Genomic DNA, 25,464 nt, shown 5'->3' on the forward strand with positions numbered 1-25,464 from the left:
TGGACTTGAGTTTTGTGTAGGGTGATAGATATGGATCGATTTGCAGTCTTCTACATACAGACATCCAGTTAGGCCAGCACTACTTGTTGAAGATGCTTTCTTTTTTCTATTGTATAATTTTGGCTTCTTTGTAAAAAATCAGATGTCCATATATGTGTGGCTTTACATCTGGGTCTTCAATTCAGTTCCATTGATCCACCTGTCTGCTTTTATGCCAATACTATGCAGTTTTTATTACTATAGCTCTGTAGTAGAGCTTGAAATCAGGGATGGTAATACCTCTGGAAGTTCTTTTATTGTACAGGATTGTTTTAGCTATCCTGAGTTTTTGTTTTTCCTGAGTATTGTTCTTTCAAGTTCTGTAAAGAACTGTGTTGGGATTTTAATGGGGATTGCATCTAATATGTAGATTGCTTCTGGTAAGATTGCAATTTTTACTATGTTAATCCTACTTATCCATGAGCATGGGAGATCCTTCCATCTTCTGATCCTTTCAAAGAGGAGGAAATTGAGACCCAGGAAAGGATGGACCAGGTGAGCCCAGGGTGAAGCAGGGTCCCAGCAAGTGTTCTGCTCCAGAGTTCTCTCCTGCAGCGAGGTCTCACATGGCCTCAACAGATGCTTTTAAACAGTGACTGCGAAAGCCATTGGCTTCAGGTAAGCCTGAGTGGGAGAGGGGATGCTGAAGGAGGAGCGGGGCTCTGAGAATAAAACAGAACTGGGTTAAGCACGAGGAAGCCTTTGGGAGAAACCCGTTATGACCAGAGGAGTATGGTGGCCTAGGTTAAGCAGGGTGCATATGAGGCCAGAGCCAGGCCTGGTCCCCAGGAAGGGGCTCGCTGGGCCACAGGCGACATGTTTCTGGCCAGAGGAGGGTGAAGGAAGCTGAAGGCAGGATGTAGCTGTGAGGTGGTGTGAGGAGAACCTTATCTCCTTTACAGGGATATTGGACTTCACCAAGATTGAAAACATACAGACACTTCTACAGGCTGCTTCGGTGCAGGTACTGAACACACGATGCTAAATGTGGAGTGTTTCAACCCATTGTTAGTACAAGAAGAAAATGCCAAAGTGAAACAATGCAATTTTGTGCAGTTTGTGTATGTGTCTGTGAGGTATGAGTGTGTGTGTGCAAATGTGTCTGTGTTTGTGATATGTGGGTTTGTGTGTGTGCAAATGTGTCTGTGTTTGTGATGTGTTTGTGATGTATGAGTGTATGTGTAAATGTGTCTGTGTTTATGATGTGTGTGCATGTGTTGGGTGCATGTGTATATGTGTTTGTGATGTGTGTATATGTTTGTGATGTGTGTGCATGTGTTGAGTGCATGTGTACATGTGTTTGTGATGTGTGTGTATGTTTGTGATGTGTGTGTGTATGTTTGTGATGTGTGTGTATGTTTGTGATGTGTGTGTATGTTTGTGAAGTATGTGGCATGTTTGTGATGTTTGTGTGTATGTTTGTGATGTGTGTGTGTGTTTGTGATGTGTGTGTATGTTTGTGATGTGTGTGGCATGTTTGTGATGTGTGTGTGCATGTGTTGAGTGCATGTGTACATGTGTTTGTGATGTGTGTGTGCATGTTTGTGATGTGTGGTATGCTTGTGATGTGTGTGTGTGTATGTTTGTGACGTGTGTGGATCAGACAACTTGGTGGAACTGGTTCTCTCCTTTCACCTTCCTCCTGAGTCAAGTCCCCAGGCTTTGCAGCAGGTGCCCTTACAAGCCAAGGCCCCCATGGCCCACTCACCTGTTTGCTTTACAGTCATTCATTGAGCTTAGCCACTGGCGTAAACTGAAAACTGGTCTGCAGTTTTCGGTGTGTATGTTATATTTCTTGATAAAAATAGGGGGGAGTATATATTGATGAAGACAAGAGGACCTTCCTCAAATGTAAAAACAAGTAAAAATGCATGTCTTAAAAAATAGCTTGATATCTTTGTTTTCTGTTAAGCCATTATTTAAGGTCAATAAAGTTGATTTATATCTAAGAGAAAGAAATCTCCTTGGGAAAGATGACATTATGGATTTTAGGAGGAATTTTCCAAGCTGCCTCACATTACCATCTATGAGTCTGTCTTGAATGCAGAAGTTAAAAAACATTGATATACCCTTTGGCCTGACCACTTTAATATAAACGTACAATTGTGACAGGGATGACGAGCCTAACTTAACACATATGTAGGCTAGTTTTTATTTTCTTTTGAGAAAGAAGTGCTGTTCTAATTGTTTGTTTGGGGAGTGATCAATTTAGAAGAACAATTTATCAATAGTATCACATTTATGGGGTGGGGAATCAAAGCGGCCATGTGAGTGTGGGCGGATGGGAAACTGTACTTTCATAAAATATCTCCAGTTTGGAGGACTCGACACTTCCTCCTCACGCAGGTCTTACTTGGTGACTGTCACCCATTCCAACGGTAGCTCTTCTCCTCACACTCCTGTGCCAGGGTCTGCTATCACATGGACATGGGGTTTGTCTGGTTAGCCTAACAACTTTAAACTGACGTTAACATCAGCCATACAGACTTGGTCAAACTTCACTTCTCCTCCACCACCTTCCGGTTTCTCAGGCTCACTCCATCTCAAGGTGTGGTTACAGGAGGAGCAACGGCCAGCTTTAATGTCCTCTGAGACTCAAATCACACCCCATGGGGGCTTTAGTCAGACAATTCCAGAAAACATGACATCAGTGCACACACCAAATTGTACCAAAGAGGCACAACTTACCCTGAAGAGCCATGGATATGTCCACATGGCCTTGAATTAAGTAGCACATAAAATCATTTGTATTTAAGGTTCCAATAGCTGGGAATTCTAATAGAGCTAACAAGTGGGCAGGGACACATACTCATTTCTCAAGTTTTCTCAAGAAATGGAATAGAAATGGACCACTTCCTTATAACAGCCCACTGCCTGCTGGTCCGCTCCCGAAACCTCACATTAAGGTTGACTTCACATCTTCTCAGCTCCTATCTTACACTAAGCCTTTTGACATTTACATTTCTAAGATGTACTTACAGACTCCGGATTTCAAAAGAAAACTTGAACACTTCATTTCTTTTCTTTAGTGGTCAGATGGTAACAAAACGTGTCGATCCTGGCTCCCTGTCTTCCAGGATCTAAAATCTAGGTGAGCATGTTGGGGTGTAAACAGCCCACAGTGTCCATTCCAGACTACAACACAACTGCATGAACTGCAATGTACCAAATCCACCCACAGCAGAACTTCAGGTCCAAGCTGGGGCGGGGGAGGGGGAGGGTTAAGTTAAAGCTCAGAGACCAGGGAGGAAAAAGGGCCTGATGAGTGAGCTAGGAAGCAGAGGCGACATGACCGTGGCCATGGGAGAGTAGGATGCTGCTGTTACTACACTTTCTAATAATTCAAGAGTTGTAAATCAGAGGCTACCTAGAAGGGAGGACCCTAGGATGACGGTGGCTTATAAGCTTTGGTTTTGACCAATCACTGGGCAAGCTTTAGTGAAAACATTTCACTATTAGGATAAGAATTTGTACCATATCAAGCTGATGAAAGGATATGCTGGCTGTACTTTCAGGAGGGGAGGCTAAAATCTTTCTAGATTATGGATTAGCCTATAGAAAAATGTCTGCTGTAAACCAAACAGTGAAGGGGAAGATGAATAGGAATCTCACTTACACAACTTAAGTAAAACATAGCTCTCTGAACAGATGAAGATAGGTTTCTTCTGTATCCCAGAATCTAATCAATATTTATATGTATAATTCAGCTATTATTTGGCTTTAAAAGGCTTATTGGGAAATGTTATCATTTTTACTATTTTCTACTGAGAAAATATTTTCCAGTTTCAAATAACCCTGGACTCTTGAATTATAACCTGTTTTTATGTTCAAGCTATCTGTGTATTATTTATCCTGCAGTTGTACATAAAATGTTTTTACATTAAAAAAGAACAAATACTATAGAATTTACATGAAATATATAGAATATACAAATTCATAGACAGAAAAACTAGACGTTATCTCAAGATGGAGAAGAAAGGAATATAGAGCAATGATTTTTTAAGTACAGAGTTTCTGTTTTGTGTGATAAAAAAGCCCCACAAACAGACAGTAGTATCAGGACATAATATCATGAATGTAATAAATCAATACAATAATGTAATTAATGAATATCATAAATATAGTTATTAAATGAATACTGTGAATGTAATCAATGAATATCACAAATGTAATTAATATCGTGAGTGTAATTAATACCATTATTACAATGTAATTCATGCCACTGAATTGTGAACTTAAAAATGGTTACAACTGCAAATATTATGTTCATTTAAAAAAATCAGGTGGAACGTACGTAATCACCATACACTATATGTGTGTGTGAAATTGAAGACAGCGATGTTCTAAAATAGAAAGTGGTGATTGCGTCATGGGCCTATGAGGATGCTGGACTGAAGTCTATCAAATTGTGTAAACAGGCGAATTGTATACTATGTGAATTACTTGTCAATAAAGATTTTATAAAGAGTAAAAAAGAGTTGTAAATCTGTCTTTCAAGTAAAACCTCCTTTCTTTAAAATACTCCAACAGTGTTAGAAAACACTTGAGAGGGCACCACACGGCCACATGGGGGCAGATTTGGTCAGACAACCCACAGCTCTGGGCTGGCTGTGGAAATGCTGGTTGGGAGGATGTCTGTGCTTCCTCCAGCTCCAGCTCCCTCAGTCAAGGCCAAGTGGCTGGGTCCCCCTCCTTTTCTCTGGGCCTGTGACGGGGGAAGCACCGCAAGGCTGAGACAGACCTGCCATGTGTTCCGACAGACACTGAACCAGATTCTGAGGCAGCTACTCACTGTGTGACCTGAGGCAAATTCCTGTAAGATGAGAGGGACATCTCTGTCCAGGCAGGTTGTTCTGGAGACAAACTGAGGTGGTCTGTGTGTGGACCCATCTCCCTGAGTGGAATCAGGTAATAACCCTGTTCTCATGCTTGGTAGGAGCCAGTCACTACGGAGAGTGAACACAGGAGCATGAGGCAGAGTGAGTGGTTCCTGTGTCAGGGGTCTCCAGCATCCCTGCTTTTGATTTGTCTGGCAAATGTTGAAAAAACCTTCAAAACCAGACTCTGCCCTCAGAATGTCAATGTCGTTAGCGTGTGGATACATCTATATGGGGGCACAAGCCTTTCATGGTGGGCATGTGGAGGTCAGAGGTCAGACAACGTGCAGAAGTCAGTTTCCTCTTTGATCACACAGCTCTAAGGGGCCAAAGGTCATCAGACTTGGCAGAAAGCGCCTCTCCAGGCTGAGCCATCTGACTGTGCCATCTTCATGTTACAACACTGCCTTAGTATAGTGTCAATTGAACCCAAACGCTCTTAGTCCATAACGTCATTAGCCCAATCTGAAACTGGGACTCTAGGGAGAAAAACATCCCCAAAGTCAAGAGCTGGCCAATGAAGGAGCCAGGCTGAGCTCCAGAGTTTGGACTCTCAATCGTCGTCTCGTCATTTTAGTGCTATTGAACCCATCTCATACGAACTCCGTGAGGCTTAACCTGCAGAGGAAGTGCTCAGCTCGGGGCCAGAGCACAGTAAGTAACAAATAAAGGTTAGCTGTTGTTACCTCCTAACACCAAAGTGGAATGCAGCTCAATTTATCATCCTCCCAATTTTTATCTAAGGTAGACACTTGCTGATGGTGTCCTGGCTCCCTGGCCCTCTTCTATCCATATCTGCCCTCCAGATGAACTACAGGCAGTCCCAAGCTAGGGAAGCTTTCTAAGGCATGTCATCAGGTCATGCCTGTGGGAGCACATGGGAAGCAAGAGGGCTCTCGGAGAGCAAGTGTTGACAAAGACCTTCTGGAATAACGGGACAACCACTACGTACTTCAGTCCATCTTCAACAACGACATTTCCCTATGACTGGTTTGCTGAGAGAATAGAGGAAGAGACAGGACCAGGGAGCAGCCATACACCTGAATGCTGGGGACTCTCCTTTCGAGCTGGGTCACATATTTGTTGAGATAACACAGAAGCCAACTCAGAAGGAAAGGGAGCACTTTCTGGAGTGCAGCATGCTCAGCACAAGAATTTGGGCTCTGGGGTTAGAGGAGCATCGTGGCCTGCCGACAGAGGACGGTACCAAATGGAAAGCAGGGGACCCCGAGGAAAGCGAGCCTGCACCTCTTCCCAGCCCCCTCACAGCTGGGTGGGTGCGCAAATGCTTTCATTCACCTTACTCAGGTTAAAATGTAAAATGTTCTTCCTCTAGTAGCTGAATTTACAGGAGAGAGGATAATCACCACCTTAAATCATTCACAGAAAGAAATATGAGGTGGGGAAAGTTTTGATTTTTTTTTTAACCTTAGCTGGGTATGGTGGCACATATCTGTAATCACCACTCAGGAGTTCAAGGCCAACCTTAACTACATAGTGAGTTCAAGGCCAGCCTGGACTAAAAGGGACCCTGTCTTAAAAGCAAAAACAGAAGATGTCTACCTTAAAGATAATGCTGGCATTTGACTAGGTCAACATTCACCATACTTCCTCAGCTTTCCTATAATAATAAAGTTTAAATGGAATCAAAGGTCCTTGGAGGAAATGGAGATAGGAGGGTTACAAAGGGCAGGTGAAGGGAAAGGTGTTACATAATATTTAACTATGTAAAGATGTGTTGCATTTGTTTAACTATGTAAAGATGTGTTGCATTTGTTTAACTATGTAAATATGTGTTGCATTTGTTTAACTATGTAAAGATGTGTTGCATTTGTTTCACTATGTAAAGATGTGTTGCATTTGTTTAACTATGTAAAGATGTGTTGCTGTTTCACCTTGCCTGCCTAAGGCACCTCACTGGTCTAATAAAAAGCTGAACAGCCAATGAGAAGGAGGAGGTATAGGCAGAATTTACCGGCAGGGGGAGTAAGTAGGAGGGGAAATTTAGGCTTGCGGAAGAAAAAGAGATGCCAGGGAGACACCAGTGGCCAGTCTGCCAGCCACAGAGGAAGCAGGAAAGTAGGACACATGGAACAAAAGAAAAGGTAAAACATAGAGGAATAGAAACAGGTTAAATTAAGTTAAAGGAGCTAGTGGGAAGCCTAAGCCAAAGCCGAGCATTCATAATTAATAATAATTCTCTGTGTTTTCATTTGGAAACTCGTTGACAGCCCAAAGAAAATTCCAGCTACAGAAAGGCAATACAAGGGAACAATGTCTGAGGTTCAGTGTGTGTGGTCCAAGTTTTTCCCACAGGGATACACTTCAGGGATGAATTCTCTGGGTGAACCACCCATCTGACACCCAACATATATGCTTGCCCTTGAGCTACCTTGCATTGATTCCAAACTCTTGAAATATTTAACATTTCTTATGGCACCAATTAAGACTGTAAGTCTTTGAGACAAATGGCATCGTGTGCCTGGTCCCTATTCCCTGCTCTGTGGGTCCGACTACTCTCAATGAATCCACAGACTCTTATAACATCCTAAAATTTTGGACGCCCTTAGGATATGCACTCTGTAAATGAACACTCAACATGCTTGTAATAAAAATCTAATGGCTCAGAGCCCGGCCAGTGTTAACACATTCTTTTTACTTTTCCAGGTTTGCACTCTAATGGGATGGACAGAAGCATGGATTTCTTTCAGGTTTTTTTTTTTTTTCCCTAATCAGTAAGTGAAATCTTTGGAGTTTGCGCTGTACACTGCAAAGCCGTCGGTGAGCTAACTTCTCCCTGGACCTGGGCAGAGAGCCCAACACCAGACTCTGGGTAATAAACACTAATCTCTCCACAAATCCCCACCTCCCATTTGGAGCACAGGCCCTATAAGCTGAATTTGAGACCCCACATCATTATCTACATTGCCATGCTGTCAATTAAAATCAACTTCGGGGCTTCTTAGTGGGACAGACTGGAAAGGACAGGGACGGATCCCAAGGTAGCTAGCAACCCTAGAAGGCAGAATTCCTTTCTTCAGCTTCCCTTTCGAAAGACAAGCCGAGGGGCGGAAATGCATTTATTTGTACATGAGCGACGCCACGCATTTCCGAAAACCTGCACTTAAAGACTGTGGATTTTCGGAGCAAGAGCACAGAGCACGCAGGGTGTCGGGTCCACCTCGTGGTGCAGGTGTGTGCACCAGTTTGCTCTCGTGAAGACAGGAGCCCGAACAGCACGCAAGGGCGACAGCGTTTCTCGGCTGGCACCCGTCGTCGTCTCCGCAGCTGCTGGGGTAGCGCGCAGACCTCGCCGCCCGGATGCGCGGCCGGAGCCTCTGGCGATGCGGGAAGAGCAAACCGGCCCGCCGGGCTGCCTCGCAAAGCTGCGCCCGCTGGAGGCCGCGGGGCGCGGGCCTCACCGCGTCCCTCCGCCGACGCGGGCGGCCCCACGCGCCAGCCGCGCCGCCAGCGCCACATTCCATTTCCAAAATAACACACACGTGTGCTGGTAAACAAGCGCGCCAGCCGCCGGGGCCGCGCATCGCGGGCGAGCCCGTGCAACGCGCCCCCTCCTCCCGCACGTGCCGCTCGGCTCCGCCTGCCAGCTTCTGCGCAGCTAGGCCCCGCCCCGGCCCCTCAGGCCCCGCCCCCGGCCCCGCCCAGCCCGCCCCTCCCTCCACCGGGGGCCCTAGCGCCCGCCGCGCTGGCAGGCTCTCCTCGCCCAGGTTCTGCAAGTTTCTTGCCCTGGCGGAGCGTGCCGCCCAGGTCCGCCGCGGTCCTCCTCTCCCTCCTCCCCGCACGATCTCCCTCTCGTCCTCTCGCCATCGGCGCGCCGAAGGCTGGCTGTCTCCCGGAGCGCCTTCGCTCTCCCTCTCCTCCCTCCCGCTCCGTCCTTCCGATTTTACTCGATTGTTTATTATTTGCTGGGGGCGGGGGCGAGGGGGGAAGAGAGGGGCGTCTGGGGCCCCCCGGAGACTGGCGGCGGCGGGCCAGTCAGCACGCGGCGTGGCTTGACGAGGAAGCGGCGCAGCGAATGGCGACGCGGCGCAGGGCTCCGGGGTCACGCGCGTGGAGAGACAATGACATCATCTGTTTGTACGCGTCGAACTAGCTTGGTGCAGGGGCGGGGCCGCACGTCACTTGAGTGACGGGTCGCGCGCAAAGCCCGGAGGCCGGAGTTCCAGGGTAGGCTGGCTGCCTTTTTGCAAGGCGCTTCTCCGCTGGTCGTTTGTGTGCACTGGGTTGTTGCGGCGAGCCCCGACTTTTTATCTGCTGTGACTTGAGAGGATTTTGCTTCGAAAGAGACACATGCATCCGAGTGGGTAGACTTTTGGTATGCATGTCGCATGTGGCGCCGGAAAGCACACACGTACGGTCTAGAGGCACGGATCGTGGGCTCAGGGCTCGTGAAGGTGCTATTTGAAGCCTAAAGACTTTAAAAAGTCACGCACGTAGCCAGCTGCTTTATTATAATAAAACTGTAGCCTGCTTCCAGTTCGCTATCTGCTCCCGCTCTTAGGACTGGGGCGCACTGCACTTTTCTTCTGAGTTACACTTTGGGAAATCCGTGAAAAGCTAAGCACGCGTGGGGTTGCGCGTCCCAGGTGAGCGTCCAGGACACACCTTTTGGTGCCTATTGCAAGGCAGCGCTCTCTTCGCTGGCTAGGCTTTCCACGCCAAGGTAACCTTTGTCACCTGCGCTTAGGGTCTTATCTCGGTTGTTACCTGGTGTCTGGTTCTCACCAGGAACCCGATACCAGGGCGGGCTCCTAACCCGGGCGCTCCGAGGCGCAGGCCGGGGACCCGCGAGCCAAACGCTGGCCCTGGAGCGGAGAGGGCACGCGACCGCGCACCGTGGTGCGCTCCAACTCGCCGGGGATCGCCCGTCCGTCCCCGGGCCAGCGTGCTGCTGTGGGTGACCGTTGACATTCCCGGGAGCTCGGAGGACCCCCGGGACCGAGGGCTGCGGGAGCGGGCCGAGTCCCAGCCCGCGGCGCGCACCAGCCCGCCCCCCCCCCCCCCCGCGCTCCGCAGCCCCGCGCAGGCGCGACCGAGCACACACGCGCACTCCCCCACGCACGCACGGCAGCACTCCGGGCCCCCGCCCCAGCCCTCCCCCTGGGCGGGGACCCGCCCCACCGTCAGCCTAGGTTGAGGCGCCCTGCGTGTGTCTATAACTTTGTGCTGCCGCCGCGGCCGCCCTGCTCGTGGAAGGGAGGAGGAGGAGGAGGAGGAATGTGGAAGACGGCGGCGGCGGCGGCGCGCAGGCTGACAGGAGCTTCCTCCGGCGGGCTGCGGCGGCGGCCCGAGCGCCCCCTCGTCGCGGTGCCCCGGGCTCGCTCGGAATCGTGCGTCCTCCCGCCTCGTCCCTGAAGGGAAGGAGCCGAGGTAGGCGCCGGAGCTGTGCCGTGGGCCGGCCGCCTTCCCAGTGACTCCGGATCTGTTTCCGAGCTGGGCCGGGCGCTTCCCTTTCCCTCCCCGTGACTCGGTGCACTCCCCCCCTTCCCTCCCGCTAGTGTCTTTAAAGGACTTGAGGGAAGGGGGGAACTGTCAAGATGGCAGCAGCGGGAGCAAGGAGGTGATGAACGTGCTGGTCCGGGTTTTCTGGCAGCCCGAGAGATTTGGCGCTTCCCGACCTGTTGGAAGATTTATGTTCCCACTTGCTTCCTCCCTCCCGTTTCTGACCGGGAAGGGGGCGGAGGGCCCCACGTCCCCCAGAAAACACACCCCAAGATCCTCTCGGCGGCCGCTCCTGCGGGGTCGGCCCCCTCTCTCTCTCTCTTGTTGGAAGTGACCCTGGCCAGTCTGCGCCCAGAACACCCCCCCCCCCCCCCACGCTCGCCCTGCTGGTCCTCGGGTGGAGAGGAAGAGACGGGAGTTGCCTGCGCCAGCCCTGGGCTCGGGCCACTGGTCTGGGAGGGGTGTGCGGGGGGCGGGGAGGAGGGAGGGGGAGAGTCGCAGGGCCCTGGAAGGACAGAAGAGCCCGGGACTCCGGTGACTTGGGCTGCGCCTCCGCGGGAGGCACTAGGGCGGGCCGGAGCGAAACATAAACAAACGCACGCCCGCCCTCCGCCCGCCGTGCGGCTGGGGTCTGCAGGCTGCCCACGGACGGGCGCGGGCGCCCCTCCCCTCCCCCCGCCCTCCCTCCCTCCCTCCCTCCCTCCCTCCGCCCCGTCCGCCCCCTCCGCCCCGCCACCTAGCCCGGGAGAGACCTGCGGATCTGGCGACGGCCGCGGGGGAGGGGGCTGCCCCGTGCGCGGCCGTCGATTCGCTCGCGTCTCCCGGGCGGCCTGGCCAGGGGGCGGCGTCTGCTGCGCCAGGTTCGCGGGACGCACGTCCCCAGGTCCGCCCGTTCCAGGAGGAGGAGGAGGAGGAGGAGGCGGCGGTGGTAGTGGTGGTGGCGGTGGTGGTGGCGGTGGCGGTGGTGGTGGCGGTGGCGGTGGCGGGCGAGGAGTCTCGGAGGACTAGGCTCCCGCACGGGATAACCAACTCTCTCTTCGCGCTTCCCTAGGCAGCCGGAGCCCGAGCCTTTGCGGCGCCCGGGTCTTCTCCCGCCGCACCCAGCCTGGGCGCGAGAGCCCGAGCCGCGGGCGGAGATGGCAGAGGCACCGGCCTCCCCGGTCCCGCTCTCTCCGCTGGAAGTGGAGCTGGACCCAGAGTTCGAGCCCCAGAGTCGGCCGCGCTCCTGTACGTGGCCCCTGCAGAGGCCGGAGCTGCAGGCGAGCCCGGCCAAGCCCTCGGGGGAGACGGCCGCGGACTCCATGATCCCCGAGGAGGACGACGATGAAGACGACGAGGTCGGCGGCGGCCCGGCCAGCTCGGCCATGGTGATCGGTGGCGGCTTGAGCAGCACGCTGGGCTCTGGGTTGCTCCTCGAGGACTCGGCCAGGCTGCTGGCTCCCGGAGGGCAGGACCTCGGGTCCGGGCCAGCGTCCGCCGCAGGCGCGCTGAGTGGGGGCACGCAGACGCCGCTGCAGCCTCAGCAGCCACTGCCACCGCCGCAGCCGGGGGCGGCTGGGGGCTCCGGGCAGCCGAGAAAATGCTCTTCGCGGCGGAATGCCTGGGGGAACCTGTCCTACGCCGACCTGATCACCCGCGCCATCGAGAGCTCCCCGGACAAACGACTCACTTTGTCCCAGATCTACGAGTGGATGGTGCGCTGTGTGCCCTACTTCAAGGATAAGGGCGACAGCAACAGCTCTGCTGGCTGGAAGGTGCGTACCTACCGGGGGCTGGCGGCCGGACCTGCCAGGCGCGTACTGAAGCGAGCCTTCCGCCCGCGCCCGGAGAGGGTTGGCAGGGAAGCCTCATTTGTAAGGCTTTTTTTTTTTTGGAGGGGAGGGGGGTTCTTTTCACCCCTGGAGGAGGAAAGCTTGGAAATGGTCTCAGAGTGGGAAAAGGAGTGTCCCGAGCAAGCCTTGGGCATGCCTAGGTGAGGAGGCTGTGGGCAGGGGACAGTAACGAGGGAAGGACGGGGACATTTGTATTTGCTGGGTTACCCCGATTGGGGCGAGGAGGTAGGTCCGCGGCCGACTTTGGAATAGAAGTAGGATCCAGCGAGGACAGTGTGGGTGGAGGGAAGGGGCATGTGTGGGGTTGTGTTTGGGACTGCGTTCAAGTCAGTGGCAGGAGCATGATCCTAGCAAACTGAATGTGGATCCTTGGGTCCAACTTGTGCCTGTGGGTGTTGACACTAACAGGCAAATCGATCCCATTAGAAAAAGCAATGATTGTAGACTGTTTCCCGGCCGGCTCTCATGCCTTTCCTGCTCACATACCTTAATTCTTTAGAATTGTCACTCCAGCAAGCCTGCCAGCAGGTAGCCTCTGAAATGCTCTGGGGCTTGGAACAGGCCAGGTTCGTCACCCCAAAGTGTACTGGCTACACCTGCTGTTCCTGTGGAGGCCCATGCTGCTGCAGGCAGTGTTTGAGGCCGGTGTCGAGCCTTGGAGACTGGAGTCTGAGCTTTACCTGTGTGGGAGGGAGGGGAGGGTTGATAGCAGGGTTGGGCCGTAATGGCTTCTACCTGTAAATGAGCCAGAGAGAGACTTCTGTTCCTTTTCGGCCTCTTGGGGCACCCGACACGTGGGAGGGGGAGAGGTGAGGAAAGGCTATGATGTAATGACTTCCTGCGGTTAGGCATCCAAAGAGATTAACTCCTGTTTCCCTGCTGGGCTGCCATGCTCTTCTGGGCACCTCCAGGCCCATTCCCCACGTCACTGGAGATGTCACTTAGCCTTGCTTTTGCTTACAGTTTTCTTCTTTTTCCTTACTTCGCTGTCATTGTGGAGCTCTGTGACTCCTGGGTTCTAGGTTTTTAGGTGTATAAAGTAAGAACAGTTCATCTTTGTGGAGAGCTGAAATAGAGCTTTAAAAGCCTTGCAGCTAAAATGTCTTCCAAAAAGTGACCTGTCCTGAAGAGGCCTTGCTTAGATGGCTTAGAAGCCAGACGTGTGCTTTGATATCATTCCACAAATCTGTCTCATTTCAGATGATTCCAATGCTGATGTTACAAGTCTTATATTTGATCTGATTTTATTGATTTCCGAAGGGATGACATAAGTGTGAGGTGAGGGTTGTTTCCAGAAGGGATGGGGCTTCTGTTTCCAAGTGTTGCAATGTGATAGCTTTGAACAGGGCTCTGGAGTGGATGGCAAGGGTTTATGTCTGTGTACGTTGTCTGGAAGGTGTGTGTGGAATTGGGCAAAGTGCTTTTGGGAGTTTGGAATGTTTCTCAAAAATTTCATACTTGAAATGAAATCCTACATATTTGAATTAGCTGTAGAGAATCTACTAGTTGAAGGTTACTTAACTGTAAAAATTAGCATAGGGTTTTTAACCTTCCTAATGAATGTCTGTATATGTATGTATTATTTACAGTTAGAGTGTGTGTGTGTGTGTGTGTGTGTGTGTGTGAGGGTGAGTGTGTGAGGAGAGAATGTGTGTGTGTGTGTGTGTGTGTGTGTGTGTGTGTCAGAGGCCAGCTCTGGGGAGTGGTTCTCTCCTTTCATCGTTGGGTCCTGGGGTTGAACTCAGGCCATTCGGTTGGTGGCAGGTGACTTCCCCCCTTGATCTGTCTTCACCAGCCCTGTCCACTGACTTTTAGGACTACAAAAGCAGTTTAGTTCCACAATAGTGTTTCTAGCTCTTGTGTCTGTAGAAGTAATACCAGTTTTGTATGTCTGAATTTTATTTTTTTTAGACTTACTTCAGAAAGTGGTTACCAAAAGTAGCCATGAATTGAGTTTGGTCCATATTTTCATAAAGATTTCAGGGTTTCAATAGAGCCAAGGGTGGGGGCATAGCCATGTGTGGTTTTATAACTGTGAATTTGTCTCACAGTCCCCCCTCCCCCACTGCTATCTCCCTCTGACTAAAACCATATGAAATATTGAAAATAGAATATTTCAAGGCTTATTATGTGTTTCAGGGCATATGTTTTCTAGTTATTTGTACTTTAATTCTGTATGTCAAGTAATCCTTGAAGACTGGAAGGAATGTAATTTAGTTGAAGTTTTTGTAAGTTGATCTTCATCAAAAGCAATGGCCAGGCAGGGACGTCCATGTCTTTAATGATGCAGAGAGAAGGCCCTTGACTTGAGGCTGGTTTTATGTACTAGGCAGCCTTGTTTTGTTTGCTGGTTTGGTGGGGCTGGAAGACGAGGTAAAGGGGAGAGAGGTCAGGAGCTAAGTGTGACCCACTTGCATGCATCGGAGTTTAGGAACCCACTCCTGTGATGAATAGTCATTTTGGAAACCTGCACTTTAACCACACTGCTTTCGTTGTGAGTTACTCTTTAGAGTGTTTGGCTTCTAAAATGGTCTAGAATTCAGGTTAACTTGCAGACACTTGCATACAGGGCAGGTATGCAGGGTCTTAAACTTACTTCTTTTGTGGCTTTTGGGGCCACACCATCATGTGACTCTATAACCAGAATTATCACTTTAAGATTACAGAATGAAGCTGGGGCATAATGGCACGTGCCTTTAATCACAGCTCTCGGGAGGCAGAGGCAGGCAGTCTCTGAGTGTGAGGCCAGCCTGGGCTACAGAGTGAGTTCCAGGACTACTTAATAGAAAGACTGTCTCAAAACAAACAAACAAACAAAAACCAAACAAAAACACCCCCCAAATTACAGGATTAAAGAATTAGAAAAGAGCCTTGGAAGCTGGAACGCAGACCAGTCATTTCCAGCACTGGCTGACTTTTTAGAGTCACCTGGGAACAATTGAAAACTACTAGCGCTCAGAGAATTGGATAGAATTTGGCTCATGTGTGACAGCATCAGCGCTTTTGTTTGCTTTGGTTCCTCAGGTGATCCTAATGTATAGACGAAGTTTGCTGATGTAGTTCGATCCTTTCACTGGAGAGGAACCTGGTATTTCCAGAGATTGGGAGCTATCCTCAGATCACAAGGAGTATGAGGCTAATTAGTAGCTACAGGTCTAGAGGTCCTGGTCACTGGGCTTTCTGGCACTGTTTTCTTGAAACTGGTCTTTTAAAAATTTGCTTTCCTGAGAAGCACAATTGCCCCTCCCGCCAGCCTGCAGACACTGGTGGTTATTTCAGCATCAGAAGGACACGGGGGTGGGGGGTGGGGGGTGGGGTGGGAGCAAAAGAGTCGTATTTGGGTAGCTGCATGATCTGTCATCTGTCCATTGCTTAGGAAGCCTGAAGTAGCACAAATGGCAGGAAAGATAGCATTTTAACAAAAGAGGAAGCCCTTGCCCAATGCGTGCTATGCCTAGGGGGATGATGGCTATCTCTCCCAGGCTCCCTTACCTCAGCCGTTACAGTAGAATAACAACCAGATGTAAGGGTAAAGTTCCTTTATTCAGATTAAGTTTACTTGAAGGGCACTGCAGTGAGTTCCCTCAGTTCCCCTTGTGTTGGGAGACCCCAAGGACTCTAGGGTTTACCAGGAACCCCTCTTCATCATTTACTCCCTTATCCAGATCCCCACACACAATCACTTCTCAGGGTTAGGGCAGGGTCATACTAAACAGCCCCGGGTTTCTGTGGGGTACCTACTGTGTGAAGACTTCTGCTCTAGTGCAGAGGGTGAGTCTTCCAAGTCTGAGCCTTTCATGGGAAAGTGTTGCCAAGGTTAAAAAAAAAAAATAAGATGGGTTGACCTGCCCACGGTGCCTCCAGGGAGGAACCCCAGACCTGAGGAGACTTCAACTGTATTTAAAAAAATGTTATTTTAATTTAGTTTTAAATTTCAAAGTGACATAGCCATAATCCCATGTTGGTTTGTAATCTTGGTGTTTGTCCCCTTTCAGCTGCCGAAGGACCAGTTACAGTTGAGTGTGAAGAATCTGTCTTCTGCCTGGCCTGGGTTCTTCTGTAATTTCCTCTGGCAGCGCTCTGTCAGTGATTCTCAATAACACACTTCCTCTTTCTGCAGCAGCCTGCACAGGGGACTGTTTTCCTCTTTTGCAGAGCTGTGTCATTGACCTATGAGTGAAGAAATTGGACCTCTTAGACTTTGATCTTTGAACCTCATGTAACAGAAAGGCACTTCAGAGAGAAGCTAAGTGTGTGTTTTCGTGTGTTTATCTCCTCGGAAAATGAAACTGTAGCGGGCTTATTTTTAGGAGACTTTAGGAGGGTTCTATTTTAGGGAAATGATACCATAGAACATGTTGAAGATAAACTTTTTAGGGCTTGCTTGTGATTTGTGTTTAAACATACCAGATAGTTTTATCTGGAAGATAATGAAAAGGCCTTGTCTACTAAAAAAAAAATCATTTACTTGGACTGGGAAAAAAAAAACCCAAAACTTAGCAGTCACCTTTGATGACAGTGCCAAGGTGAGCCGGGCAGGCCCGTGCATTTGGTGAGTTCCCACTTACCCATGGCTGCTGACCAGAGTGCAGATTTCTAGGGCTGGAGAGAAAATGGAGTTTATTTTGTTCTAATATCTCTTTCCTTTGGGAGACAAACTTGATCCTTTTCCTGATTATGTATTTCCTTTTTATGTGTCACAAACGAGGCGTCTAGGAGCCAGTTTGCCTTATGGCTACTTTCGGAAGAGCTGGGGAGCAGACCTCCACAAGTGTGTGACTTAGTATCCATTGATACGAACGACACTTGGGAGTAAGTGATGGAAGTGGCAGGATGAAAACTCTTCGTGCCCACCTCCATCAGTCCCTGTTTCGTTCATTCAGCATCTGTTTCTTAAAAGCATACTGTACACAGGACATTCTGCCCAGCCCCAGGGATACGGTGGTGGGATACGGCAGATAAAATTCCAGTTCACAGGAGTTTATGTTCTAGAGGGGAGACAGGCTACTTCCAGGAAGGCTGTGCTCTGTGAGTGTGTCCTTACTGTTCATGTGTCCTTACTGCTCTCGCTTGGCATTTTGCACACCTGTTTTTCCACCTCTCCCAGAGCCTCCCCTCTGCTGAATGGCTAGTGCAATGGCCAAGCAGGCATTGCCCTTGGGTTGCAGCCCTGTGGCTCTGGGCAGATGACTTTGAGCTTGCTATGATATGGGAGGCCTCTGCAGCCTGAGGCCTGGAGTTGGAGTGGGTTTGAGAGGAGCCTGAGTTTCCAAAGTCCACCTGTGTGGAGCACTGCACAGAGGTGAGCTCTTCAGTCCTCTGAGGCGCGTGGAACCTGACAGAGCTGAATCATCTGCAGGGCTTTTCATCGACAACGTTCCTAACCAGAGGGGGTCTTAAAAGCTGCGCTTCCATTTTCTGGTGAAGTACGAGGCCAGGGGCACACGCGTGACCGGGTCAGAGCTTCCCGGCCTGCTGGGGTGTGGTTGAAGTGTGTCCACAGGAGTTCAGGGCACCACTGCCAGGCTGTGTCTGCTGATAGCCACTGTGGTTTCGCAGCTGTTCTTGACGTGCAGGTTGCTTCCAGTTCTGCAAGCTCCTACTTCATTTGCTCTGCCTGGCTCCTCCTCCTCCTTCCTCCTCCGGGCTGACTCTCACAGGAGTGCCTGTTTCTTTCCTTCATTCTCCAGCAGCGCTCCAGCGCTCAGTTCGTCCTGCTGACTCTAGAAGTCCTCTAGGCTTCCTTGCCCAGCTCACGCCCCGACTCCTGCCTGGTTCTGACTCTCACACATCCACAGTGTTAGAGACAGGCCCGGATGTGCTGTGACACCAGGAGGTGTTTTTTGGTTCCTTGTGTCCTCGGCCCATGAGGGTGGCCTTCTTCTGAGATTCTTGTTGCTGAAAGTTGAAAGTGTGACTGAGGACCGAGCTGGTGAGGTGACCTGGATGCTTGCAGGTGTGAGGGTTTCAGCAGCCATTGTCCACCTGGCTTCGATGTTGACACGGTGTGAAGGGGAGGATCCCGTACTGTTTGTTCCTTCCTGTTAGAGTCTCGGAAAGCCACAGTTCACACCAGAAGTGGGAGGCAGCGCCATGGACGGCATTTCATTAAGGAAGGGGTGAAGTCAAGGTTGCCCGTCCGAGTACCATGCTGTCTTCAGCATCTGCGCTCTCTGGAGGGTCCCTGAGCAGTGCAAAGTTTCTACCTCTCTCACAGGAGCCAAGCTGGTCAGTGAAATGAGTTGTTTGGAATCTTCCGTATTTGGGGATGTAAGCCTCGGATGTACTTTTCAAGCTTCATATCTGTCTCCTAGGAAATAAGTCACCTGTGAAGGGCGAGGAGCTACCTACCGGTCAGTCCGCATGACCAGCCACGTCAGGGCCAGCCTGTAGCTTTTCTGAGTTGGGGATTTTCTGGAGAGGTGGTTAGGCAGGTGACTTAGATAGAAGACCCAGATTCTGATTACATCACTGCCAGAGAGTCTCGTTAACTTTAGTCCTTGTGTCCGTGACCCTGACCACCTTCATCCCCTTCCCCGCTTAGGAAAACCAAAAGAACCATCTGCACCTGTGGAGGGCTGTGCTGACCCGGCCTGGTCGGTGCAGAGGTGTGACTGGAGGGTAGTGCAAGCTAGGCTGCTTTAGAGTGTAAGTGTCCTATGTCTCAAGGGTGTTTGGGCTTTAATCTTGATCTTTGTTCTTTTTTCCCCTAGTGCCGGGTGGCTGTTAGGACCTAACGCTGCAGAGTGAACACAGACTAACTCCCCGGGTGGCTGTGGCCCCCCCAGCCTTTGTACTTTACCTGGCCTGTGGTGAAGAAGCCAGGAGGAGCCAGGTTATCCTGAGGCTCCCCATACCTGAGTTGTCAGATGCACCCTAGTCCAGTAGTGAGGAGCGATCGCAGGGCAAGAAAGGCGCACGGCACAGTTGGCATGGGCAGGGCCAGGGCAGGGACTCTGCACCCACGGCAACAGCCTGGACATTTGTTTCCCTTCGGAGTGAGCCGGTGACAGAGTCCGTGGGGATGTGTTTGGCAGTTTCTAGTGTGGGTTTTGAAGTGTACCGTTCACTTCTTTGAAGGCCTGTATGTGCGTGTGTAGGGAGAATCCATATTACAGTTCTTCTTGTAGTCTGTGTACCTCTTAAAGTGGTCATTTTGTTCCTGAAGCCGTGGGGAACCCAAGTTCAGAGCCAGCACAGGGAGCGCCCAGGTCCTGAAACTGGTCCTGACCTATCTTCCTCCGTGAAGCTAAGATGTCTTGATTTAAAGAACTCTAGTATATAGTGATTCCCTGACTAAACGTCATCATTTGAAAAGGGTAATTTGAGATGGAGATTAAAGACTAAAAGTAACTTTCTAAAAGAAAGCCTTGGTTTCCTGAGACCCGTGCTCACTTCCTACCTAAAATAGTTAAAATTTTCTGAGAGTCTCGCTTTGTATCCCAGGCTGTCCTTGAACTTGCAGTCTTCCTAACTCAGCTACTGAAGGCTGGGGTCATGTGATACTCCCCACAGGTATGCTTTTAACTGAAAGTGCTCTTGGCTGCCTTTTGTGCTTTAGCATATCTGGTCCTGATATTTGTAGGAATAATTATTTATACCTGACACCAAGGGGCTGGGGAGATGGCTTAATTGGTAAAGTGGTTTACCATGCATGCTCCAAGACTTGAGTTTGAGACCCAGAGTCTGCGGGAAGCTGGCATGGTAGCCTGGGGAGATGGCATGGGGTCATTGCTCTCGAGCGTGAGGATCTGAGTTCAAACCCCGGTAAAAGGCCAGGGCATGGCTGCCTGTGCTCCTAAAACTGTGAGGAGGAAGCAGGATTCCATGAGCTCCCTGGCCAGCTTAGCCCCAAATGGCAAGTGTCTAGTTCAGTGGCAGGCCCTGTCTTGAGGCAGGCAGAGCCGAAGAAAACTGGTACATTCCCCCGGCCTCCGCGTGTGCATTCCCAAGCACACACCCCTGCCCACTGGTGTGTGGTGCACACTGGTGTGTGGTGCACACTAGCAGCCTAGCCCCAATGGGTCAGCCCCAGACCACTGAGAGATCATGTCTCAACAAACAAGATAGGAAAAAGCAGGTAGAGTGCACCTGAAAAGTGACAAACTAATTTGGTTCTGGCCACCACACACACACACACACACACACACACACACACACACACACACACACGCTGAAGATTATAGATTGTGTTAAAATCAGTAGAATATTCTGTTTTAGTACTGTTTGGATTGTGGTCTAGGCCTTCCCCGAGTCCTGTGAGCCTGAACATGATTTCTAGTTGAGTCTTGTTGGCTGGGGATCTGGGGAGACTGTTAACTCTGAACTTCTTACTAAAACTCTGTGGTGCTGCAATCTCTCTTTGTTTTGTTCCCTGCCTTGCGATGATAGTTTTAGTTAGACTTGGTGGTTGTGGTGGGTTGAATCATGCATTTCCACGATTGATTCATGGCTACCTGGAACCTCTGAGTGTGACCTGATTGGAAGCAAGGTAATTGTGACTTGCTTAGCATTTACACTGTGTGGCAACTGCTCAACTATGTGATTTTGTTTTTCGTTTGTTTGTTTATGTTTAACATTGATCCTACAAGGTAAGTAAATCCCAGGAGAAGGAAATGATTTAAGATCACCGAAAGTAATTTGGGATGAAAACATAGCCTGACTCTGGAGCTCTTACCCTTTCTTTTATGCTCTACTGCCTCCTGGAGTGTGTGTGGGATACAGTGATTTAAAATTAAACAGCAGCCACCTAGGGAGTGTCTGCATGCTGTTTGCTGCATTCTTTATGTAGATTCCTAGTGGTGCTCACATTAATCCTGTGGAGTACTGTGGAGTACTGTGGATCTTTGGAGCTGCGGCTGGGGCGGCGTCTCTGAGCTGCTGTCTTAGTGACCAAGACAACTTAGAGAATAAAGCTTTTAATGGCTTACAGTTTCGGAGAGTCAGTCGTCCATGACCAACCTGGCAGGGAGCATGGCAGCAGACCAGAAGGAATGGCGCTGGAGAGCTTGTATCTTGAGACATCACTACAAGACAGAGCTAACTGGGAATGGCATGGGCTTTTGAAGCCTCACAGCCCACCCCAGTGACACACCTTTAGCAAGGCCACACCTCCTAATCCTTCCCCAACAGTTCTGCCAACTGGGAACCAAGCGTTCAAATAATATGTGAGTCTATGGGACCATTCTCATTCAAACCACCACAGTTGAGGAGTGAAATTGGGCCGTGATTTTGCCTCTTTCCCTGGATATTTTCATGGACTGAAGAAAACCAAGGAATCTGTGCACGTCTGGGCCTTTACTGGGAGACTAAGGAACTTGAGACTTATACTTTAAATCTGTAGATTTAGCAGTTCTGCCTTCTGGTTTACTGTGGGTCACATACAGAGTGCACTGTTTAGAAATGATAGAGTAATACGTAGTGTGTAGAAATTCTTTGGGCTGGGCTTTCATCTCTGAGGTGCTTGTGCCTCCCGACAACAGGACATCTGTGCTTTTGCAGCAGGTAGACAGGTAATGGCACAGTCCCAAGAAAAAGTAGGTTTCCAGAAAAAAAAAAAAAAGTTTGCAAGTTCCTGGCATAAGTTTGGCTGCAGAATCAGATTTCATAATTAAAGGTATTAAAAATATTTTTCTGAGGTGGCTGACTCTGTGCAGTGCCGTTCTGAGGTTCAGAGGCAGGCTGCCAAGGCAGAGTCCGAGGTGCCGCATGGCGCACATTGCCAGTCAGGTGAGTGTTCTCTCTACCGCAGAGCTGGCTGCTTTCATCTTCCGGGCCCTATGGCTGAGCAGGTCCCAGAGTGCTAGTTCCAGTTGGCCACAGCCATGGGTTAGCCATGTGCTAATAGAACAGGACGACAAGCAGAATGCTACATATCACATGCCACTCTGTGTGTGCCGGAGAAAACTCAGGCCGTGGCTTTCCTTCCAGTGAAGATAGGTGAGTGGAATCTGGAGACTTTCCAGATGATAGCCTGAGCCCCTTTGATAAGTGTGAGTGTGTGGGTCGGTCCTGCCCGATAACTCAAGCAGCCAGCGTGCAGACAGGGTGGGGTGAAGGGTGGAGGGCAGCTGAGCTGGCAGAACCAGTGCCCACGGTAGCCTTTTAAACGAGGGGACATAAAATCCCATTCCCTGGAGCTTGTTGGTGTCTCCTTGGAAACTGGTGGTGTGGTCCAATGGAGGGTTAGGATCTGGCGGTGCCAGAGTACTTTCCTAGCAGACCCCCAAAAAAAGGGCCTAGTGAAGATATTCATTCAGGTCACTCACATCTCAGAACGGCCTTTTTTCCTGAAGTACGTTTATTAAATTTAAAACTGCTGTTCTTTCATTATAACCTACCCAGATAAATTACCCTGGCTCTGTAGTTCACAGCAAGCTCGTGCTGAGTGATGTTTAAAGCCTCCTGCTTGCCACTTTCTCTTGATTTTTTTCATTTTAGTTCTCCTTAATATTATTTAATATTCCTTAAGTTTATTTAATATTCAGTTAAGTTTCTTTCTTGTTTTAACAGTTTTCCAAAGTAAAACACTTTGTCCTAGATGTCTGCATTTGAACTTTTGGGGTGTGTGTGTGTGTGTGTGTGTGTGTGTGTGTGTGTGTGAGAGAGGAGAGAGAGAGAGAGAGAGAGAGAGAGAGAGAGAGAGAGAGAGAGAGAGAGAGAGAGAAAGAAACAGGGTCTTACTATGTAGTTCAGTCTGGCCCTGAGTTGAGATCCTGCTCCTCCAGCCTCCTGAGTGCTAAGAGCATGGCCTGGTACCACCACTCCCAACTTGTATTTGAACTTTTCATCCCACTCTTTGAGTACATCCACACCGTAAAAATCCCCCAGTTAAAGAGTCAGTGTTGCCGTAAGACCTTTCAGCACTCAGGCCCTTAGCTAGTTGTTCTGGGGCTCTGAGCCAGTGTTCATCTCCAAGTTAATCTGCTTAGTCTCTCTGACTTTTCATACTTTTCAGTGGGTTCTGTGTTTTGTTTCCTCTGGCCGTCGGTTCCTTGGGTCGCTTGAGAAGGGCCGTCTCTCTTTGCTGGTTCTTTTTCTGTATAGCCCCATCAACAGCATTAGCCTGCTGCTGTGCTGATGTGGTATATCAGTGCATGTACTGTACAAATGAGTAGTAGCCCACAGGCTGACATGGTTTGAAGCAAGCCATTTTTGAGTAAAATTGAAGCTGTGAGTTCAAGCATCCATCTGAATTTCTTGAGAAAAGACAAAAAGATCAGACCATCTGCACCATTTATATAACCCATGAGGCAGGCCTGGAAATCTGGAAACAACCTGGTGCTGGTGCGTTTAGCGTGGTCTTCCCGTAGATGCTCTGGGGCGCTGCTTTAGCGTACGGGGGCTCTTAGCTCAGGTAGCTAACTCCCTGGGTGAGCTGGGATACTGTTTCTTGAAATTAGTGTCCTAGATCAGGCCTTCTATCTCCAGCCCCATCCAGCCAAGATAAGTTTACAGCCTCCTGTTTGAATGGGTGCATGTCCTCTGCTGAACTGAACTATCTCAATCAGTCCTAGTTAGTCTCTTCCTTTCCAAGAACGATCCTTACTTCAGATGGAAAGGTGCTGTGATTTTTGCCTGTATTTTTGGCTTTATCACACCCAGTTGCTAAGGTAATATTTGGCCCTCGCCTTGGACAAGGGTTAGTAGTTGTTCTTTGATACGTAGGGAGAGATTTATTCTAATAATCTCAAAAATCAGAGACTGCTTGTGATTAAGGGACATAGTTATGAGTTCAAGAATTTGTCTAGATACCTTTGGGGGGGGGGGATTAGATCAGGTACATCTTTTGTGTAGTTTGGAGAAAGAAGCCTGAATTGACCACCAAAGGTGTCCTTGGCCTGATTGTGAAGGCAGCCTGTGGCAGATGCCAATTCGAAGCTTGTGGGCGCCCTTCCTGACTCAGTGAGGCACTCACTGTGTGTTAAATTAGGGAGGCTATCTTGTGTTAGTGGAAACCATTGACTTCTAAAATAGGCTTAAAAAGATTACCAAGTGAATTTTTAAATAAAAAATTGCAATTCTCATTTGAAGATTTAAAGATGCCTATATTCTATAACCAAATTTTAATTGATCAGCCTGTTTTAGTTTTTCATGAAGTAAAAATATGCCTAGAATTTTGTTAGTGGACTTGGTTTTTGGAGACAGGGTCTATTGGGCTGGCCTTGAACTTGCTGGAGGTCCTTCTGCTTCAGGCTTTCCAAGTGTTGGATACAGGCGTGACCACACCTAGGGTTTTCTCTGTGGGCGTCTCTGGATCTGCCCTATGATCTCCTTCTTTCAGTCGGCCTGGCGTCTTGTTCTCAGAATAACGTTATTTTAGGCACATCATTCTGCCTCAAACAGACCATAAAGCTGACAAAAGACGTTCCCTTGCTTGTTATCTCGTGCATTTTTATTGCTCAAGAAGAAAATCTGTTGATTTTATTGTTTGCATCACATGATTTTACAACTTTGAAAACCTATTTATCAGAGCATTGCTGGATGATCGTTTGAACTACCGAGTGCTTGGAGAAAATCTATCTCCCCCTTAAACAAAACAAAACAGAGCTGTTTTGCTGAGGGAGGAAATTTATCGTTCTGGCACATGGTTTCAAGGTTGAACCTTTAGATAATTTGCAAACAGTTCAAGCTGCCTTGCCTTTAGTTTGTGACTATTAGCTCTTCTGGGGGAAAGTACACTTTGTTATAGAAACGTTTCCTGATAGGCTCTTGGACTGTTACCAAGTCTTTGGCAAATGAGGGCACACTCTAGCTGTGTTTTAGAATCAGGTGGAGAGCCTTAGAAACAACAGTGCTCAAGTCCCACTTAGGACAGGTCTGTAGGGATATCTGGCTGCAGGGCCTCAGCATCTCTCTCTCTCTCTCTCTTTTTTAAGCTTCCCAGGTGGCTATAATGTATAGCCAGAGTTGAGAACCATGGTCTTAGAGAAATGAGAGACACATTGTCTGTGGAAGTCATTGGCTATTTCAGTAATGACTTTTTGGACCCCCTTTACCCTCCCTTCTCTGTGGGAAGATTACAAGGTACAGTTCACCCCCTGGGAGCTCTGAAGGAAGAGAGATGTGGTGAGCTGATCTAAGGCTCTTGAGACAAGACATCATTCCTTAACAAGCTGTGTTTAACTCCACCCTCTTCTCCTTTCTTAGTCCAATTGTAAGTGGTTTATTTAAACTTCCACCTCCCACTTGTTTTCTAGTCTCTGTTGGACCCTACTTAACTTATTTTGAAGCCTGTAGGAACTTGTAAGGAG

At 49.3% G+C, this 25,464-nt stretch overlaps 1 protein-coding gene across 1 annotated transcript in view; it reads left to right on the forward strand.

The window, feature by feature from the left end:
- The first annotated feature begins 11,514 nt into the window (after positions 1-11,514).
- The window catches only part of Foxo3 (forkhead box O3), a 98,207-nt gene continuing 84,257 nt past the window's right edge, over positions 11,515-25,464 (forward strand). The window contains exon 1 of the mRNA XM_059272466.1: positions 11,515-12,133. Coding sequence (XP_059128449.1) covers positions 11,516-12,133 — 618 coding nt within the window. The 5' untranslated portion in view covers position 11,515. The remainder of the gene's footprint in view (positions 12,134-25,464) is intronic.

The sequence above is a fragment of the Peromyscus eremicus genome, chromosome 8b, assembly GCF_949786415.1.
Source record: "Peromyscus eremicus chromosome 8b, PerEre_H2_v1, whole genome shotgun sequence".
Taxonomy (NCBI): Eukaryota; Metazoa; Chordata; class Mammalia; order Rodentia; family Cricetidae; genus Peromyscus; species Peromyscus eremicus.